At 35.9% G+C, this 23093-nt stretch overlaps 1 protein-coding gene across 1 annotated transcript in view; it reads left to right on the top strand.

Annotated features, from left to right (window-relative positions):
- Nucleotides 1-296: 296 nt before the first annotated feature.
- Nucleotides 297-23093, top strand: part of LOC127432144 (netrin-3-like) — a 52425-nt gene continuing 29628 nt past the window's right edge. Inside the window, exons 1-2 of the mRNA XM_051682987.1 lie at nucleotides 297-456; nucleotides 16150-17388. Of these exons, the coding sequence (XP_051538947.1) occupies nucleotides 16350-17388 (1039 nt within the window). The 5' untranslated portion in view covers nucleotides 297-456; nucleotides 16150-16349. The remainder of the gene's footprint in view (nucleotides 457-16149; nucleotides 17389-23093) is intronic.

The following is a 23093-nucleotide window of genomic DNA, read 5'->3' as shown; positions in this document are numbered from 1 at the left end:
TATTAATATATACTGTAATATATAAATACTCCACTGTAAGTTTTGGGTCTGTGCGAGCCACCTACTGACAGCTGTCCCCCCCACTTTTAAAATGACTGCTACGCCCCTGTCCCATCACTCTCTTTCTCTCTAAAGCAGTTTGTGCCTGGGACTGTTCGGGTTGGTGAGGGGGGCACAGCCTCTCTCTCTCTCTCTCTCTCTCTCTCTCTCTCTCTCTCTCTCTCTCTCTCTCTCTCTCTCTCTCTCTCTCTCAGAGTGTGTGTGTTTCAGTGTGTGTGTGTCATGTGGAGCAGTGATGGTGTATGGAGAGATCTCATGAACGGATACTCGTGGATGAGATGGATTGACTGTGAGTTTACATTCAACAACAGAACAACATAAGAATCGATCTGGATTTATTTTCCACACATCTGTGCTTGTGTTTGAATGAAGTTTACAGATTCAGACTCAATCCAAGTAAGTTCTCACAAACAATTCAGATGTTAAGTTACTATATAAAAATATAGATTCTATAGATTGTATATGTATCACGAACTCTACCCAGCTTATCTGAGTGAATATTCCCATATAGAAATTTGATATATGGTTTTCACTGATTTAAAAAAAGGTCACATACATGAATACAGTATATGTAAAAAAAAAAATTTTTATATATGCAACATATATTTTCACAAATATTAGTGGAATTTAAATATAGGTACATATATGCTCAAATATATGAATTATAATTTTGTATATATGTCCATATATTGCTTATTCTGTATCAGATTTAAATGATTCCCTTTATTTTTTTATTTTATTTACCATGGTAACCACTTAGTTTCTGCCAGATATTATATTATAATACCAATTCTCACTGTATGGTATTTTGGCAAAAACTTTGGTCGCCATGTTACATTTTCATTAGGGTGAACAATGAATTTCAGATGCTAATTTGAATTCAATTCTTATGTAAACTGTTTATTTGTTATTAATTAACCACCAATTGCGAATTAGCATGATTAATATTGAGTATATGTTAATTTTATGTTGTTTTAATGAGTTTTTAGTATTCAAAAATAGTTCTTTTTGAATAATCAAATTATATTGATTAAACATTATTAAAATAATTAGAGGTTTTGACAGTCAGAGCGGCCCCCAGGGGCCCAATCCTTTCAGGGGTCACAGAGACGTGGGTGAATGAGAGATTTATTTGTAACTTTTTATTTGTGGCTGATTCAATTGTAATTTAACCGAGTGAACAGTGCGTTCCAAACTGTGTTTCGTTCTCGGTCCGCAACTCTTCACGAGTCATCTCAGTTATGCGTGACACCGTTGAGATTTCTGCTTTCCCTGATGGACGTATCACACGTGTGTGTTTGTGTGGATTCCTGTGATTTTATGGCAGTGAACCCCCTCTCTAGTTTCCCTGATGTCACAGATGAACTGCAGAGTTAAACTTTGAGAAAAACATTTACACTGAGCTCAGTTTACGGTTCTGGCCCTGGAAAACCGTTTCAGATCTGTCAAAATAAAAAACATTGTGTCAGAGTTGTAGCAGACAGTGAGAGAGAAAGATCTGATCAGCAAACCGTGTGTTTTCATTTGATTCTTGACCTACTTACACCATCCGAGCTCTCTTTGCCAGCACTATTATTCTTTAAATGTTCATTATAAAATTACAATTCTGCCATCATTTATTCATCCTCATGTCATTAGAATGATTGGGAGCTGTCATGCTCCAAAAAGGTTGAAAAACCACCATAAAAGTACCATAAAACTGGCCTGTACAACTCATGCACTATATTTCAAGTCTTCTGAAGCCATATGATAGCATTATGTGAGGAATAAAATAAATTTTATGTCGATAATGCCTCAAATTTCAGTCTGTTCTGTCTTCAGAAGACTTGGAATATAGTGCATGAGTCACATACTACTTTTATGGTTCTTTTTTTGTCCATTCTGGACACTATACTTTTTTCATTGTATGGAAAAGAGATGCTTGCATGTTCTGCTAAACATCTTTAGGAACAACATGAGGGTGAGTAAATGACAAAATTTTCATTTATGAGTGAACTATCCCTTTAAATATCACACATCATGCTGCTTTATGTTTATGCATTCTATCCAAATGATTTGTGCCATGATTTTGTGTGACGTTTTAGTATGAAAAAGTGTGTTTTGCATTTTAATATGTAATTGGGCTGTACTTCTTCAGCTTCAGTGAAAAGTTTGGATCCAGCGCAGTCTTGGCTTGGTCCACCTTAGCAGCTAAAGTCAACATGGCCTATATTTCACTCTCCACCTATTCCAGCAAAAGAAGCCTCTTCCGTGTGTGTGTGTGTGTGTGTGTGTGTGTGTGTGGATAATATCCTTCTTTTGTCAACACAAATATCCCTTCATTACTTGAATAAAAACCAACCAGCTCTGAGGTGAACCACAACATTACAAACTTAGATTTGAAGCAAAAATGTATTTGCAAATCAGACAAAAAGACATAAGTGCAAGTCTGTGTACTTAAGATTTAACCCCTTAAACTCTATATACCCACCAAAGGGGGTGCTATATCGCGAAGTAAAATAACGCTTAAAATGTTAAAGTCCCCGGTTACATAATTCAGGCATCTGTGGTATCATTTGAAAGCTTAGAATCTAAACTTTCCAGAGAACACACTCACGTTTGCATTTATATTGCATAAAATAACAAACTGATGCCTGAAAACATCCGTGTCGCAAATAAGCGCTACCTAGAGGTAATGTGGTAGAAATATTTATATGAACATAAAAGTCTTTAACATAGCACTTAAACAGACAAGTCATATATCAAATGAAAGCTCTCATTACTAGGAATATGACTGTACAGTTTAGTTTGTTGCCCTTATACCACAGTTTGAAAGATTTTCAAAATAATCACTAATTGAAATATGATTTCTGGAAGACATCCAATACATATGTCTCATTTATGCACCAATCACTGCTGCTTTAAGCCCAAAATAGCTAAAAACTTTATATATGCTTTTACCTTAGGCAGTTTTCTACAAAATAAGCCATTTTTTACTTGTCTGTGAGCTTGCTTGGGTGAATAATCCAATTTTATTTCTAAGATGCCCAGAATAAAAAATATGCAGTCCAGCTGGAAAAGCATGCTAAGCAAATATATGTTATCAACATATTATTGATGATAAAATGTTACATATAATCGCAAAGAAGAGGATCTCAACTTTCTAATGAAACCTTGATTCGGCTTCTAGTCCACTCAGAGGCTGAGATATTCAATGAAACAATGAGGGTGTTGCATGAACTGAAAATTAGACTGAATGTCTATGGACGAGCACATCTTTGAGGGTTAAAATGTGTTAGAGCGCCACCTACATTTCAGATCTGCATATTGTGATGGAATTATTTTTTTTCCCTAGTTCTCGCTGTCATCTAGTGGAAGTGGCTGACTTTTTGCAGGGAGATAGAGTGAACAGAACCAGAATTACATGCTTAAAAATTTAGGACAACAACTAAATTCTTTAAAACACCTTCTGTTCATAATAAGATTGTAAACATACACTGGCAGCCAAAAGTTTGGAATAATGTACAGATTTTGCTGTTTCGGGAGGAAATTGGTACTTTAATTCACCAAAGTGGTATTCAGCTGATCACACAGTATAGTCAGGACATTACTGATGTAAAAAACAGTACCATCACTATTTGAAAAAAGTCATCAAAAGCCATCACTCCAACACCTTATCATTGAGTAATCATGCTAAATTGATCATTTGGTACTAGAAAATCACTTGCCATTATATCAAACACAGTTGAAAGCGATTTGGTTCGTTAAATGAAGCTTAACATTGTCTTTGTGTTTGTTTTTGAGTTGCCACAGTATGCAATAGACTGACATGTCTTAAGGTCAATATTAGGTCAAAAAAAAAAATTTTTTTTTTTTTTGGAGGAATGAAGGCTATACAATGCTTGAAATTGCCAAAAAACTGAAGATTTCATTCAAAGCGCTGGACAATGACACCAATTTTGTGCAATTAGTCCACAGTATGTGTGAATGTTGAGCTTTTAAATTTGAGTGTGAAAAACTGCAGGCAGCAGCCCAAAAATGCACTAAAGTTTGAGGGAATGAACTACAATCCCATGAAGCATTGCAAATGACGTAATCGAATTAAAAACGATGCAAAAATATAAAACTATTCATTTTAAGTTGTTGACTGTACATATAGAAACAATATATTTTATGTTTATTGCAAAATATTCATAATTAGTCGCTGCAGAGCTCTTTTGCCACGCTTTGTTTACCAGTTGGTGGATCTTTCTCGTCAGGATTCATGGGTATTGTAGTTGTTCACCAGGAATTACGCTACTAAATAATTATTTTTTAAGAAGAACGTTGAAATAATAGAAGCATATACTAACGATTAACAACCTTAGAGCTCATAGTAGGTCTGTCGTTGAAGGTTTATTAGTTATCATAAAAATAAATAAAATAAAAAATGGAGAAAATGAATGGGATTTTTACTTCCGGAACCGGACTGTTGTGCTCTATTGGTTGTTCTGAAAGTTGGCCTATGCATTCATGTGATGTAATAAAGAGGAAGTAGGATAGGTAAACTGTAGAAAAACTAACAACATGAGTAAAATGTGGTAAAGTCTGTGAAACCTTGTGCAGTTTCTGGCTGTGTGTAGCACCTGCTGCTCTGCAGGTCGGTAGAAATGAGCAAAATCCCTGATAATTTCAGTCTGATCTTAACAGTTTGAGCAGCACAGATTGTTTTATGGATCTGTCACAAGTTCGCAATGGAAAGCAGCTTTACAAATAGGCCGTTATTGAATGATGTGGCAGTTAAAAAAACGAAATCAGAATAGACTGCAAACCTGCAGCTTACAAGTTCACCAAAAGTGGTCATGAAAAACTCAAATAGGACTGTTTTGGTGCAAAAAAAACCCCCTCTTTACTAACATTATAAATGGACATCAGAGGAACAAATAAATTTTAAGCAAGGAGTCAAGCATTGCTCCGAGGGTGTGTGTTTGTCTGTGTGTTAATGCATGTGATTTTAAGCATGCCAAGAGGTCAGGGGTCATAAAATAGCAGGTGAAAACCGTAAAAGTGTAATTGTTGGGAGTGTGTTCTCCTCAAGTTATTCTATCCTTTGCAGCTATTGCGCTGTAACCCCCCCCCCCCACACACACACACACACAGTGTGTCCAGTCTGAGAGCGGTGATAAATGACTCAATATGTTGTAGTCTTGGCACCTAACGACTTTGTATGTGTGTGAGCAAGTGTGGCACACAAAATGTGTTTGTCAGTAGTTGAACACTTCATAAAAGTATTTGTGGTTTCCCTCCTGAGTTCAAAGCTAGTTATGTCTGGCGGTGAATTTTTTGTCGTCAAATGGAAAAAGATGTGTGTGTGTGTTTAAAAGAAAGTGAGATTATGAAAGTTTACATGTTATTCTACAATATATTCTACCATTGCATTAAAACCCCAACATCCTCCTTAACCACCCACATACACAGACATGTTTACCTAGCAGTGTAAATTTGAGGATGTAGCATTGACTAATTATAATGACTACAGACTAACCCAAATGCTAACTCTACACCTAAAGAAAAACCTTTTTTAGAAAGCAAAACAAAAACACTTCATTTATTAATCATTTTTACCTTTGAGGAAGCATCCAATTTGGTCCTCAAAGTATAGTTTAATGAAGCCACACAAATGACCTACCTATATAAATAGTGATACTATTGACTTCTAATGTTTATAACAAGCTAATTATAACAGACTTTCTTAAAGATTTACGCATTTCAATTTCATAACAAATTTATTGTGACATTTTTAGAGTAATCTTTCACGAAATTAAATAGAAAAACTATAGGTGTGTATATATATATATATAAAATTAATTTTATTTAAATATTTGTTTTAAGAATACTCCTAAGAGGATACATTTAGTACCTTTACAATTAAAACACACACACACACACACACACACACACACACACACACACAAAACATGATTTATTTTATTTATGAATCATTTTAACTTTAAGAAGATCTTAAAAGGGCAGTTGCCTCAGATTTATCGAATTTCTGGCAGCAATTTTGTAATCCTAACCCTAACCCTAACCCTAAATGTAACACATGATGCATTAATATACAAATTCTCAAATTATCTTCCAATCATCCTTAGACAATCAGTGTGTGACCGGGTCACCATGTGTGTTTTTGTGAGCGTGTGTGTGTGTGTGTGTGTGTGTGGTAAGGATCAGGTTTGCTGTTTTAGTTTGGGCTGGGTTGGGTCAATGCTGTCTCTCTGTGTGTGTGTTTGTGTTTGTGTGTGTGTGTGTGTGTGTGTGTGTGTGTGTGTGTGTGTGTGTGTTTGTGTGTGTGTAGGAAGGGTCTGGTCGCAGTGGCTACATTCTTTTTCCCGGTGGTTTTCTTTCCACTCGTTCACTAAGGTTTATTAATGAGAGACAAGGTTCACACACACATACAGTTTATTCCCGGGTCACTTCATGTATGGATAAACATGTATTTAACTTGTCATTTTGCTGCATGTGGCTTTCTTCAATTTAGCTATTAAAATGTTGTCTTATTGTGACCTTCTAGATGTATAATGTCAGGTTATGATGGAAAAATAACAAAATATCTCATTATTAAAGTGCTTGCAAGACATCATTGTTTTGAAGTTCCTATTTTTAAATACATGATATCTTTAGTTGTGTTTGCTGAGGCCCCTGCGTGACTGCTGTGTGCATTTTCCATTGCGCTTTTTTATTTGTAATATTAGCCCCTAAGAAACATGCAAAAAAGTTTTAGACCAAATAGTTTTCCTAAAAATTGATGTCCACATATGTGGACAGCGGGACTAAGTTGTGAAATTGTAAATAATACCCAGCTATAGAAGGTCAGGTTTTTTTCATCAAATAGTTTATTATGGTCCCAGGAGTGTTGATTATTCATGTTTTTGAGATGTTACAGACATTACATTAGAAATTAGCATAATTAATTCTGATTTAAAGTAATGTCCAGCATCATCCAGTCACTGCCAACCATGTTCAAATAAAATTATACATTATAAATTCTGAATCTATGTACTGATTATCATTGTCTCATGTCTGTCAAACATGTTGAGTGATCCAAACATCATCTGCAGCCTGAAACTGAACTTTAAATAGGAAGTTTGGATCGAATGCACTTAGCTGCATAGAGAGCTATAGGATGCTCCCTTGCTCCCTATTTAGTGAATGACCTAATCTCCAGTGTGCTGTCTGTCTTCACTGGTCTCAGAACAGTTTAAAATGAACCTTATTTTCATCCTAACTCCATATAAAGCCTCTGAAAGACACATTTTCCAGTTTTTGGATGCATCCATTAATTCTCATTGTGATAACGCACAGTAAATATATAACGGATCATTTTACTGGAACTGAACAAACTGTCGATGAATGTGGTCGTTGTGTTTAACAGCGCGCCATTTCGTGATAAATCGCTCAAATTTAAAAAATGCATATCGGATGAAAATAAAGACTCTTTTGACTCAAACAGATTTCAAATGTAAAAACTTAATGAGGTTTCTTACCAGATGTACAGTAGTTTTGTTGGTGTTTCAACCAAACCCAAACTCCTCTGCAATTGCTGCCATGTTGTTCTGTCACGTGACTCTGTGCGTCGAAAGTTTAACCCTTTACTGACAGCACAGAGTGTCCTGAACTGAGATCAGACGGTTTAAATTACACCTTGCATATAGCGAAGCCAAAATACAACGTCCACGCATGTGGACGCAGGGTCGCACGAGGTTAACCCGCGGAGACCCATGCACTGACATTGATGTATTTCATTTTTTCTCCTTGAAAGTGTTTTAAGGAGCCACTGATTATAAAAATCCAGATTTTTAAGCATATTTTCTTTTTGGGTGAATGTTGTGTGACTTCAGCAAGCTGTGACATTTGTTTCCCCCATCAAAACTGTTATTGTAATACTAGTCAGAGTGTCAGCTACTGTTAAAGTTTTTAATAAAATTAGGGAGTATTTATTTGCTTTAAACAAACACTGCAAACATACCATGCTATGCTGGGACTCTGAGAGTTACATTGACTTACATAGAACGTTCAGTAGTCAGAATGTAAACAACACGTAATAAAGTGATATTTGCATACTGAATTTATTTCTTGCATCTCTTGCATCTATTTAACCATCAATAGCGGTCTTTACTTTGCCAATATAATGTTGCGTGATGTGTTAATTCTCATGTGCATTTGACAGAAAACAAGACATGTGCTGAGTGTCATGACAACGGCAGCACATCTCTGATGCATTTCATTTACACAGAGCCAAAGCCTAAAACTTTAACTCTGTCCTTTTGCCGCCTTGCAAACACTGCTATTTCATTCATGAAATTCCAATCTAGTTAGTCTACTCAAACTCGATAAACCCCAAATAATATCAATAACAGATCAGGTCTATACACTTGTTTGCAAAGTGTTACACGAAATCAGCATTGATGTTCCATTTTCTCCATTTCAGAACTTGATTCATGTACAGCAAGCACCGCTCTCTGCCATATCACATTATTGCAATCTTAAAGTTCTTAAAAGACTATCAGTATAAAAGAATGGAGAAAGATTTAAACAGTGAGTGATTCACATGCTTGGAATTAGTTTGTCAAGAACAATTTTTCTCTCTCCATCTCTTGTAATATTTCTCTGATATGGTCTTGATTGATCTAAAGTCAACATGAAGTTGTATTCGCAACACATTTTACTTCAGTAATGTGACCTGTTTGAAATGAAACCGGATATTCGACGTATCAGGAATTGATTGGATTGTGAAAAGTGGTTGTATGAGTTTGCTAAAACAAATAGCTACTTTTCTATTGGTTAAGATTAATTATCCTCCTGAGACCCCTGCGTGACTGCTGTGTGCATTTTCCATTTCCATTTTTGATTTGTAACTAGTAGCACCTAATAAACAAGCTAAATAAATACATTTCTAGAGCAAACAGTTTTCCTAAAAATGTATGTCCACATATGTGGACAGCGGGACTACGTTTTTACATTTTAGGAGTGTTGGTTATTCGTGTTTTTGAGACGTTACAGCTGATTTTCTGTAAAGCTGAATAAATAATTCAGATTCAAAGTAATGTCCAGCATCATCCAATCACTGTCAACCTTGTTCAAATAAAATGATACATTATAAATTCTGAATCTATGTACTGATTATCATTGTCTCATGTCTGTCAAACATGTTGAGTGATCCAGACATCATCTGCAGCCTGAAACTGAACTTTTGATCGGATTTTAGGAGTGAATGCACTTAACTCTATAGAGAGCTATAGGATGCTCCCTTGCTCCCTATTTAGTGAATGACGTAACCTCCAGTGTGCTATCTGTCTGCACTGGTATCAGAACAGTTAGAAATGCACCTTATTTTCATCCTAACTCCATATAAAGCCTCTGAAAGCAACATTTTTCAGTTTTTGGATGAACTGATTTATTCTCAATGTGATAATATACTGTAAATATATAGTAATGCATTTACTAATGTTAATGAATAGAACTGTATTATACAGTGATAAAATAAAATATAACAACATGTATATTAAAATGAAGTGAAATGACCCACAGATGTGTTCATGTTGTTATTCAGGTTATTCAAAATAACTAACATGTTTTTTCTACTTTTGAGGAAATGTGGTGCCAGTGTACACATATGTGGACATCATGTTTATCGGCGCGCTGATGAGTGAAAAATGAACGGATTTTTTAATGCAGCATATCAAACGAAACTAGAGACATTGCTCTTTACAACCAAAGAACACTTCAAGGAAATCGACAGCATGTTGTTGTGTCACGTGACTCAGTGCGGCAGAAGTTTAACCCTTTAAATGACAGTCTAGACTCTTCAGTCGGTTTGTATTCATTTAAATTATGCGTTACGTATAATGAAGACAAAATACAACGTCCACGCATGTGGACGCGGGGTCACATGAGGTTAATATACTGCTTTGCCTATGTGACGTCAGCCCGAAAAGGAAAGTTGTTTCAAAGCTGGAGCAATTTATTACATTTATATTTTTTTAATTGGAATAATACGCACTTACGAATCATCCATAATAAGACCAGGAACATGTGTTATTGTAAATGTTTACATTTTGTCTGCACAATTAGCCGCACTAAACGCAAAAATAATGATTGTTTTTAGACAGATTTCCCCAAACACGTCCCCCTTTTTTGATTGGTTGGACAAACAGGTAGTCCCACCCCAAACTCACACTATTGGCTGAGACAGAAGTTGACATGTTGGTTTTGAAAGTGCCATATAGTCACAGTATTTACACTCTTCAGGAAGTCAACCTACTAATGATTTACTTATAGTTGAATCTGCACACATATTATAGGTTTTTTCAACTTCAGGCACTTTGAGCACTGTGGACTTCTAGAAAGTAAAGTCTTGATAAAACATTTTTCACACTCTCTGTTTTTTGTTTGTTTGTTTAATTTGTCTGTTATCAATGTCCAACAGTGTATGTACATGCTTCACAGGAGATTTATGTCATTTTTGTCATGAAAATTCCCACCACAGTGTCATTTCCAGTGCATCTCAAATTCTGTATTGTGTTTAATAGAATTTTGTGTTGGAAATGACATTTTAAAACTTTTCAAATAAATGTCTGACTTCTTTGTCTTGCTAAGGCTAATTTCATAGCTAAAATTTTATGTATCCTAAATACACACAATTCAATTATATTTTCACGCTTTTTGCATAATTTGGCAAAATTACAGCTTGATTGGAAATGACTCCCAATAAAAATATATTATAAAAAGTGATATGGTAACACATTAAAATACAGTTAGAATTTGTTAACATTAGTTAATATCAACTAAAAATGAACAATACTTTTACATTATTTAATAATATTGTTTAATGTTCATTTCAACATATATTAACACATTTTTAAAATCAAAAGTTGAATATGTTAACATTAGTTAATGCACTATGAACTAATATGAACTAACAATGAACAATTTAATTATTATTGACTAACATTACCAAAGATTAATAAATACTGTAATATATATATTATTCATTGTAAGTTCATGTTAGTTCAAAGTGCATTAATTAATGTTAAAAACTGTAACTTTATAAAGTGCTATCAGTGATATTTCCCTTGATTGTTCTTTGTTTTGACTCGTATTTCATCTCAAGCATGCACGTCACTGACACTTTTGTCTACTTGGATAACAAGTACACTAACGTTTAAAATAAACTTTATTAGGGGCAAAATTGTTTAATGGAAATGACTGTGGGACAGTCGTAATTTTTGAAAAATTGTTAGAAATCATTCACATTTTGAAACGGTTTATGTTGTTTTCTCTCTTTGTTTAGATTATCATAGTTTTAAACATGTAATAATTAATATTTTTATAATGGATTTTAAATTTTTCACAAGGCTAAAACAGTCAAATCTATACAGAAAAGACATTTGAAAAGTACCAAAAATAAATAATGAAGGATTGGTAAAACGTTTCTATGTCACTTTTAATGTAACCTTCATATACATATATATCGAATATAAGTTGAAATCTGTTCGTTTTAATAAAAGTCAACCCCTGGGACATACAAATTGCCTGAAGGTGAAGAAAATCCTTATATATTCATATACTATATTAATATATTACAACTTTTAGTTGACTCTGCACTCTGGCATATGAGAAACTATTTTAACATAAAACAATTACACACTTGCCCTATATCGCGAAAAAAGTTTACGCTTCAATCGTCTCCGTATACATAATTCAGGCATATGAGGTATCATTTGAAAGCTTAGAATCTGAACTTTTCAGAGATAACCATCAATTCTGCATTTATGTAACTTAAAATAACAAAATACGGCCTTAAATCATTCGCTTTGAATATTAGTGCCCCCCCCCCCAGAGGTAATGGGGTAGAAATATTTATATAAAAATAAAAGTCCTTCACATAGCACCTAAATGGACAAGCCATATATCAAGTAAAAGCTCTCACTCTCAGGAATGTGACTGTACAGTTTATTCTGTTGCCCTAATACCACAGTTCAAAAGATTTCAAAAGAATCACAAAGTGAAATATTTCTGTCATCAAGTCATATGTCATATGCTCTGATCACTGCTGCTGTAAGCACAAAATAGCTAAAAATAGCTCAAAACTTTATATCTGCTTTTACCTTTGGGGGTTTTCAAAAAAAAAATGAGCCATTGTTTACTTGTCTGTGAGCTTGCTTGGCTGAATAATCCAATGTTATATCTTAGATATCCAGAACAAAATATGCCATCTAGAAGGAAAAGAATGCAAAACAAATCATCAGAAAATATATGTTTTTTACTATTGATGATAAACTCATCGCAAAGGGGAGGCTCTTCGATTTCTAATGACACCTAGATTGAGCTTCTAGTCCACTCAGAGGCCGAGATATTCAGTGAAATAATGAGGGTGGTGCTTGAACTGAAAATTAGACTGAATGTCTATGGACGAGCACATCTGTGAGGGCTAAAATGCGTTAGAGCGCCACCTACATTTCAGATCTGTATATTGTGATGGAATGTGATAGAGAAAAAACTATTTTTTTCTAGTGCTTCCTGCCAACTAGCGGAATAAAATGAGACTTTTCAAAGTGAGGTAGAGTGAACAGAACCAGAATTACATGCTTACAAATTTAATTCAACAAAAAACGTTTTTTTTTTTTTTTTCAAAGATTATAAACACATACAATATTATTTATGAATAATTGAAGTGTTTTTTATTTTTATCTGGAGGCTTCTCTGAAAAATTAGACACATTTTTTTGCAATTAGTCCACAGTATATGTGAACGGTGAGCTTTTAAATTTGAGTGTGAAAGATTGCAGGCGGCAGCCCAAAAATGCACCAGAGTTTAAGGAAGCATATTTCATTGTCATCTGAGTTTGTGCACTTTCTCAGTTCTGATAAATTCTGCCGCATGAGTTACACATACATGTTTGACAGTTTAGAGAAACCCAGATCTCCATATTTAGACTAATTCTTCATTGCAATACATCTCCCTCTCTCTCTCTAAATATATATATTTAATCTCAACTGTGACTTCCTTTATCTCTAAGTCTATCGTTTTATTCCCCTCTTCTTTGGATTTATCTGGCTTACATTTCAATGTTGTTTATTTAAGTTTTGTTCTTTCTATTGAATTTAGTGTGAAACGGCTTTTACTGTCAGCACTTGAGGGGCCATTCGTACCGGAGCAAAGGGGCCCTAGCAGAAAGAGCCACATTGAAATTCACATCACACACACACAGTAACAGGTCCTAAGAGACGAGTTTTTACTCTGGTTTCATGGTTCATCGCTCTTTGTAGTGCCGTGATTCAGTGTGATTCAACTCAGATACACACTAATGTCAAACTGTTTCTCATTAATTGTACACAGAACTCATCGCATCCCCTCCAGCAGATCATATGCGTCTCAACCTACGCATCGAAATATTAGGAGGATTTGAGAGTATCGGGTTTTAGACATTTGGTGTCTGTTTGGAACATGGCAAATAGAAAGTGGAACGGACTCTGACCGCAGTTAGCATGCTTTCATTTGTTCTTTTCAATGCTTCATTTTGTTTTGAAAGAGTAATATCAGCATTTACAGAAATGTTTTAATCCACTGGGTATGTGTAATAGTATAAAATCACTCATTTAAAGTGTTCTCATTTAAACCCCTTGGCCTCCATCAGCCTCAAAAACTACCCAAGAAACCATGAGGAATCTAAACAGGCAAAACCAATGTTTACCAAATCAAATTAGAACCTAGATATATATTTCAGCATGTATGATGTTCCTAAAATGGCTTATTGGGTTAAAACTTCTATAAATGAGCATTTACTCATTTGTAAATATAATGAAAATAAATTCACAATGGATTCTATTCTATAGCTATATAAAGTAGCTAAATGAGAGACCGGGGCTAGTTTTCACACATTTTATTCCTGTGAATGTTTCTCGGAATAGGTTTATTTTTAAAAGTCACTTTCTTTACACATACCTTAAAGCCTTGGCTACAAAACCACTTTTGGCCAGAAAAGCATGTTTGGGGGCATGTTGTCACACTATATGGGGTCACTATAGAACTTGTCATTTAAAAGCCTATTATGAAGCACAAAACAATTCATGAAACAGCAAAGATGTAAAAGGTAGCATAATGTACACAAATATCAAGCCATTGTTTTGAACAACAAAAAGTGTAATATGTAATAAAATGATGTCATGTTTAACACATGTGACAACTTGCCCGAACATTATGACTAAATGACCTGACATTTAGGAAAAATGTCAGGTCTGTTTTTGAGACATACCCTTGTTCTGAGAATGCAGTTCAACTTTTTGGTTAAATCTACTGTCATATATGTATGCAGAAGTATTTTTATTAGGGATGCACTGATATATCAGCTGCCGGGATTTTTTCCCCTTTTTCACCCAATTTGGAATGCCTAATTCTCAATGCGCTTTTTTTAAGTCCTTGTGGTGGCGTAGTGATTTGCCTCAATCTGGGTGGTGGAGGACGAATCTCAGTTGCCTCCATGTCTGAGACCATCAACCCGCGCATCTTATCACGTGGCTTGTTGAGCGTTGCCACGGAGACATAGCGCGTGTGGAGGCTTCACGCCATCCACCGCGGCAACCACGCACAACTCACCACGTGCCCCACCGAGAACAAACCACATTATAGCGACCACGAGGAGGTTACCCCATGTGACTCTACCCTCCCTAGCAACCGGGCCAATTTGGTTTCTTAGGAGACCTGGCTGGAGTCACTCAGCACGCCCAGGGATTCGAACTAGCGAACTCCAGGGGTGGTAGCCAGCGTCTTTTACCACTGAGCTACCCAGGCCCCCTAAACTCTGTGAATTTAAATGCACAATCCAGAAATAATAATAGCCACAATATGTAGAAGGGTTGGCACTCTAAAGAACATGTCATATTTGATTTTTATTCTCTCGTTCGTAGGTTAATGTGGAAAAAATGGCATAAACGGAAGTGACAGTTGTGAAAGCGGCACTTACCTACATTGACTTATGAGATATCAAAAATTATATACGTATATTAGAAATTATATATATGGGAAATTATATATTTTGGAAATCATTAATTGTTAGAACAGTAAAAAAGCTATTGTACCACTTTATACAATTCTTTTTGCATTCCTAAGTAAAATAGTGATCTGATGACAAAATAAATATCGGTATCGGCCTATAGTTTTTTGTTTAAACTGGTATCGGTATCAGCCAAAAAATTGTCATATCGGTGCGTCCCTAGTTTTTATTGTGTTCACCTGTTCAATAAACAGCTGTAAAAAACTTAAGATGATAATGTAATTTTAGTTTGAAGGATAGAATTCACAAAAATGATAGTAGTTTTGATCTAAGTGTTTGAAACAACACACAAAACCATTGGCATGACTTTGCCGATATTTTTGCAAAATGACATTACGTGGTTCATTACACATATCGCAGCAGTTCTTAGGTGAAATGTCCAATGTGTGGTGCTAAAAGTGAGTTAAATGTTCTAAATAAACAGATGAGGTTTTTAAAGTTAATGCCCTGTCGTGTTTTAAATCAACAAAACCAACATCCCTACCTCAAACCTTAAACCTAAACCTAACCAGTAATGTCCAAAAAAGCAAATGTGAGATGAAAAACACAATTGCATCCTTTTGAGTTGCTTCTATGACACTTTCGGCTCACGTGTCGACTTGCATGCTCTTCAGGAATCGTACCGCGGTCCTTTACATCGTAAGTGCAACGATCTATCAGTTGAGCTACCAAGCAGCTTGATTGCTCTCAAACTAGCTTATAAATGTAGTTATGTAATGCAAGCGTATAGTAAAAATGTCATAAGATGGCAATGGGTGAGGAACTAGGTGAAAAGTAAGTGTTTATGAAGTGATAATCGGATTTGTTTGAAAACGTGGGCAACACCTCTAGGGTTCATTTCACCAGGAAACTGATATGTACAATGAGCCAAATAAAAATAATTTTGTGATTCTATAAGACCAGGTTGCTCCCCTATACTAACATTAAATACTCACTTGTCTCTTTACACGGTGTCAGATGTGATTCATTGTTCTAAGTTCAATTTATTGAAGTATTTTGTGCCTTTTTGTTTGCAGACTGCTGAGGGTTCATTTCAAGAAAGTCATCTATCTACTGGAGAGTTTCTGGCTGGACAGTTGTTTCGAGATATCACACATACGCCAGACTCCACCAGACTGACGAGACTGTATTTGTTTATTTGGCTTCCCTCCCTCTACCCGTCCATCTGGATTCTTTCCTTCCCATCCCCATCTAACATATATCACTCTTTCCCATCATGTGGAGCTTTCAGAACTTCCTCTTTCTCATAAGTGTGTTTCAAACACTTCAATGGGCATCTAGCCACAGTCCCAACCCATTTTCGGGGCCACAAGTGACACATACGGACCCATGCTATGACGAGACAGGTGCCGCCCGCCGTTGTATCCCGGAATTCATCAACGCGGCGTTTGGGCAGGAGGTCAGCGTGTCGAGCATATGCGGGCGGCCGCCATCCCGCTCATGTAGTTTAGTAGAACGTGACGACCGACCCGCCGTTCGCACATGTCAGATCTGTGACGCCTCAGATCCTCACCACGCCCACCCCGCATCCTACCTTACTGATCTAAACTCCGCCCACAACCTTACCTGCTGGCAGTCCGAGAACTTGCAGGGCTCACCGCTGAACGTAACGCTCACGCTGTCACTCAGCAAGAAGTTCGAAATCACGTACGTCAGCTTGCAGTTCTGTTCCCCTCGCCCCGAGTCACTGGCCGTCTACAAAAGCATGGACTACGGGCGTACCTGGACGCCGTATCAGTTCTACTCGTCGCAATGTCGTCGAATGTACAACCGACCGAACAAAGCGACGATCACCAAGCAAAACGAACAGGAAGCTCTATGCACAGATGGATACACTGATCTGTACCCTCTTTCTGGTGGACTAATTGCTTTTAGCACTCTAGACGGACGCCCATCAGGGAAGGATTTCGACTCTAGTCCTGTCCTGCAGGACTGGGTCACTGTTACTGACATTCGAGTGGTCTTGAGTCGCCCGCAGCACCCAAGAGCGCCACCAATGTCTGGCCGTGAGATTGAAGACCCGCTCGGACCGACTGGGACGCTGCCTATGTATTATTACGCGGTGGGTGACTTCCAGGTTGGCGGCAGGTGTAAATGCAACGGTCACGCCTCCAGGTGTGTCCGAGAAAAGGACGGAAAGCTAGTGTGTGAATGCAAGCATAACACAGAGGGTCCGGAGTGTGACCGCTGCAAACCGTTTCACTACGATCGACCCTGGCAACGCGCGACGGCGAAAGAAGCCTACGAGTGTTTACGTTAGTATAAAAGAGTTAAAGATACACACAGATCCCTGTATTCTTGATTAAGACATAGTTCACTCAAAAATAAAAATACTGTCATCATTTACTCACCCACATGCTGCTACTTTTAGTTAACTACTCCCTAACATCTTCTTTTGATTTCCACCTATGAAAGAAAGTCATACAGGTTGGAGTATACGATGACAGAATTTTAATTTTTGGGTGAAATATCTCTTTAAAATGTGGTAGTGTTGTTCAGTCTATTCAATGCATATGGCTGTGCTCTACTTTCTACAAAGGCAGCTGCATTCAGCAACCTAACCGTCATGAGTAACTCATTTGAAACGCTCTAGATAGGCTGCAACTCTGTGAGGAATACAAAAAGTGCTCCTCATGCCACAATTCACAATTGATTCCAGTAGAGTTTGACGTTATCATGTTGCTAAGCTAATAACACAATACTCAAATAAGCATACATTTACACAAATTAACACAAAAATACTGGGTAAAATTGTAAATAATAAAACATTTTAATCAGACATTTCACAACAGCCTTGACCTTACATTGCTGTATAAGTAGGCAGCTTACTACTTTTTTTGTAACAGAGCTACAGTACAGTATATTGTTATGAAATGATCTCTTGGCAAAAATGTGAAGGTTAAATTTATTGCATCTTACATCCTAACTTGATTTATTGAAATTGAAACATTTCAGTATTAATACTGGATACATTCCATAGAATACATACAGACTGAAACAAAAGAGAAATGCACGTTTGTGTATGTCTTACAGTATGTTAAACTTGATTTACATTTCTTCCCTTAGGACAGTCAATATTGTCGGAATGAGAATAGTAGTAATCTAATTACAGTAAAGTTTTGTGCTTCCTTCCCTAAAGTTTTCCATGAACAATATTTAAAACCACCAATAATTCATAATATTGCCCTGTAACCTACATATTTGACATGACCCTGCCTGTTTCAGCTAGTGGTGTTACTAAAATAGTTTGGACAAAACACATACAGTTGTCTGTTTACTCAATACTCAGCACAAACTAAAACAATGGTCACATAATTAGTCGCAGCTTTAGTCAATGTCTGCATGATTTATTGTAGTGTTTTTGTCATCAAAGTCACATTTGAGCATTCATAAATTGTATTGTTGGTCACAATGCCCGGTCACTGGCAGCAGATTTTGTTTTTGAAATGTCATGACATAAATACATCTTGAATACACCAACATGTCACATGTAGTAAGACATACATGACAGATAGTTAGATGGATGGATGGATGGATAGATAGATAAATAGACAGACAGATAGATAGATAGATGGATGGATGGATAGATGGATGGATGGATAGGCAGGTGAATAGATGGATAGACAGACAGACAGACAGATAGATAGATGGATGGATGGATGGATGGATGGATGGATGGATGGGCAGGTGGATAGATAGATAGATAGATAGATAGATAGATAGATAGATAGATAGATAGATAGGCAGGTGAATAGATGGATAGACAGACAGACAGACAGACAGACAGATGGATAGACAGACAGACGGATAGATGGATGGATGGATGGATGGATGGATGGATGGATGGATAGGCAGGTGAATAGATGGATGGATGAATAGATAGATAGATAGATAGATAGATAGATAGATAGATAGAAAGGCAGGTGGATGGATGGATAGATAGATAGATAGATAGATAGATGATAGATAGATGGATGGATGGATGGATAGGCGGGTGAATAGATGGATAGATAGACAGACAGACAGACAGACAGACAGATAGATAGATAGATAGATAGATAGATAGATAGATAGATAGATAGATAGATAGAAAGGCAGGTGGATGGATGAATAGATAGATGGATGGATGGGCAGGTAGATAGATAGATAGATAGATAGATGATGGATGGATGGATGGATAGGCAGGTGAATAGATGGATAGATAGACAGACAGACAGACAGATAGAGAGATAGATAGATGGATGGGCAGGTGGATGGATAGATAGGTAGATAGATAGATAGATAGAGATTATATGTTGTGTACAAACTGTTCGCCATTGAAAGAGATTTTTTTGAAATAAATGTATATATATCCATATGTTATAGATCTGTAGCAGAATGATTTCTGAATAAAGAATAGTCTGAATGGTGTAAATGTATTAATCTGTATGTCAGGAGAGATATATAGAGTCTTAATGCTCCAGACTGCAGTCCTGACACTCCATTAGTATCACTAATGTTTCCCATAAATCTCTCTGGCTTCTCTAATTCTTCCTGTCCAATCTGTATTCCCCTGCACTTTTTTAATGCCTTGCTCACATTCAGATGAGAATATGTTGATATTTTAGTTTTAATAGAACCATAATGGAACCAGGATTTCATTCACAGTTCACTTTGTTTTCTATTTTAATTTCTCCTCTCACCTCTCCATGTCTCCCTCTCTCTTCTCCATCTGCTCGGCTCTGGTTTGGTGGCCCCGTCTCCTCATGACCCCCACTACACACTCACACTCCCTCATTTTCTCACCTTGACACATGCCAGGGACTCCTGCCAATTTTATGCCCGACCTAGCAGTCATTCAGTGTGATCTCGTTAAAATCATCCCCTCCATTCAGCTGAGACCGAGAGCGGAAAAAATAAATAAAAATAAATAATAATAATAATAATAATAATAATAAATTAATTAACATTACCATGAACTGCATAGACCCAACAATGTGCAGAATTAATAACATGAAAAAAAAAAAATTAAACTTAAAATAATAACTTATTAATAACTCATGATTTTCTGTAATGTGTTTCTGTTGCTTTCTTTTGTTTTTGGCTTGGCTGCACAGTTTGAGTGTTTCATTTCTAAATGTCTATGTTTTGGACCATGTTTATTCCCATTGCAGGTGAACTCATATTTTATGTAGTCTGGAACATATTTACTGTAGTTTTGTTTTTGATGAAGGCAGGCCACACAACCTGTCTATGTTGGCATCTGCCTAATTTTGCAGCTTCTACAAAGAGACAGATGAATTTGCATCAAAATACCATAGAGTTTGATTTGAGGCACAGCAAAAAGGTTTAAAAGCTATTTATTTTGTGGCATTTTATTAATTGCAATTTTGCATTTTGCATTGTTTTTGTCCTTGCAATCTGCGAACCTATCAGAACAAATTTCCACTTTAATATTCTAATCTTAAGATACATATGGCTCACCCATTTTATTGTCCACCAGGCAACCAGTCGCCATAAACAAAATATATACATTTTAATGTAAATGTATTTAATTTAAAATTAAGAATTGCAATTAAAATATCAAGGGAAATAATCAGCAATTTTTATTTTTGTCATAATCGTGGCCTATGGCAAGCCGAATTCAAGTGCAAGATATAAATGATAAAAATCAGTAATACACTTTTAGCTAGATATAATGCTAATTATTGATTTTAGAAATGGAAATACTACTAGTAAAAATGCTAATTTTTGATATTAGTAATAACTTTTGCACTAGTAAAAATGTTAGTTCTTGATATAAAAAATGACATCATTATTCACAAAAAAAAAACATAATTCTTACACTAGTTACAAATAACCATTTATATCAAAAATTAAAATTTTTACTAGCAAGAAGTGCATTGCTGATATGTGAAAACTGCAATAGTAGTAAGAAATTTTAGGAAGAAATTCATTATTGATATCTGTAATTGCATTTTGAAAAATCATTGTCTACTAGTAAAAATGCCATTACAGATAAGGAATGATTTTTTAGTAGTTGAAATCCCGTTTTTGTATTTCTGTGAGCAATTACATATTTTTTATATCAAGAATTAGCATTTTTGCTAGTGCAAATGTAATTAGTTGTAATTAGTAATTCAATTGTTGATATCAGGGATGGACATGTGCACTAGTTACACATAATCACTTTTTTACTAGTATGTGCATTACTGATATGTGAAAATTGAAATTTCAACTGGAAAGAAATTACTTATTGATATATGTGTCTGTGATTGTGTTTTGAATAGAAGTGAATGACAGTTCATTGTGAAAGTCTACTAGTAGAAATGCAATTACAGATAAAGAATTGTTTTTTACTAGTTGAAATCCCATTTTTGTATTTCTGTGAGCATTCTTTTTTTATATCAAGAATTAACATTTTAACTAGTGCAGATGTAATTACTAGCACTTTTCACTAGTAGTAATTCCATTCCTGATATTAAGAATTTCCATTTTAACTAGTAAAAATGTAATAGTTTAACTATAATTAATATCCTGCGCATGCTTAAATGTTGAAACGGCTTGTGATAACTCACCTTTCCTCAAAAAGCCACGTGATTTGAGGTATCATACATGGCAAATGCCAAAGTTTAATACTTAGGATTAGGCGTTTGAATTACTTACCCAAACTTTGAGTATTAGTAATAGTGATGTTTGCCTTAGCAAACACCACTAATAAAAGTGTGTCTGTGTGTTTGTGTGTGTGCTAGTGTGTGTGTGTGTGTGTGTGTGTTTGCTGCCACCTGCACCGGACACTGGAAGTCTGAGGACCACTAACCATATCCTCATTAAACACAACACACACACATGTGCCCAATATTACAGCCTTAGATTTCCTGTACGTCACAAACCAAAACATGCTGCTCCCAAAGAAAAACCACGCCACACAGAGCGTTAACTATATAAAGCTGTTATGTTGTAGAAAAATCAAGTAGTGTTTGTCTTCCTTTTCATTTATTTATCTGTGTCGTGGAACTAGCTTGTCATTTTGTTTCTTTGCGTGCCACGAATCAAAGCAAGCATTTGTTGAAGGACTTGTTCACATTTATTTGTGCTCTCGTAAAAATGAATGCCATCCAGAACTGGGACTAGATTTCAATATTTCCTGAGCGCTCCAGCTATATCTATGCAGTCTGAAAGATGCCTGTAAACCAAAAGTACAGAATGCCACCTTTCATGTTTGGCCCGTACACATGTTACCAATTAAGTAAATTAATAAATAAATAAAACCACTCTCAGCGCTCTATTACTCCAATTTATGTGAGCGTAAGTATCGTGACATTTCAAAACAAATACAGTATAAAGCTTATAAAACATAGCATCAGAGATCTCCTGCATGAAATAACAGTGGTGCGTCTGTAAGTCATCAACGTCGCTAGACTTGCACTAGCGTCCCGTGCCAAACTTTCAGAGAAGAAACTTCCAGCTGTTGCCCATTTTTGGGAGTTTCGGAGTGAGTCACCTTTTCGGCAAGTGAAATGCCTGTTTAGTTGTATTGAAGTTTAAAAGTTTAAAAACATATCCATTTAAAGAGCGAGATTGACTTGGCTAGTCTCAAATGTTCCTGATGATCCAGGCCTATGAAAATTCTGTTTATTCACTCACTCTCATGTTGTTGCAAATCCGTATGACTTTGTTTCTTCTGTGGAACCCAAATGGATAGCCTCAGTCACCACTGGCTTTCATTGCATCTTTTTTACTTAATACAATGAAAGTAGATAGTGACTGAGACCACAATTCTGCCTGACAATCTCCTTTTGTGTTTGATGATGACAGAATAATAATTTTTGGGTGAACTCTCCCTTTAAGACTTGTTTTCAGAGAATAGTTTATGTATTGAATTATTAATTTTTCCCTAAGCCCAATGGAACTGTTTTTCTTGGTTTAAGCATAAATCTAGGAACACATATTATAAATCAAATTTGAGTATGTTTTATGC

Source organism: Myxocyprinus asiaticus, chromosome 41, assembly GCF_019703515.2.
Source record: "Myxocyprinus asiaticus isolate MX2 ecotype Aquarium Trade chromosome 41, UBuf_Myxa_2, whole genome shotgun sequence".
Lineage (NCBI taxonomy): Eukaryota > Metazoa > Chordata > Actinopteri > Cypriniformes > Catostomidae > Myxocyprinus > Myxocyprinus asiaticus.
This window is presented reverse-complemented; position numbering and strand designations above follow the sequence as displayed.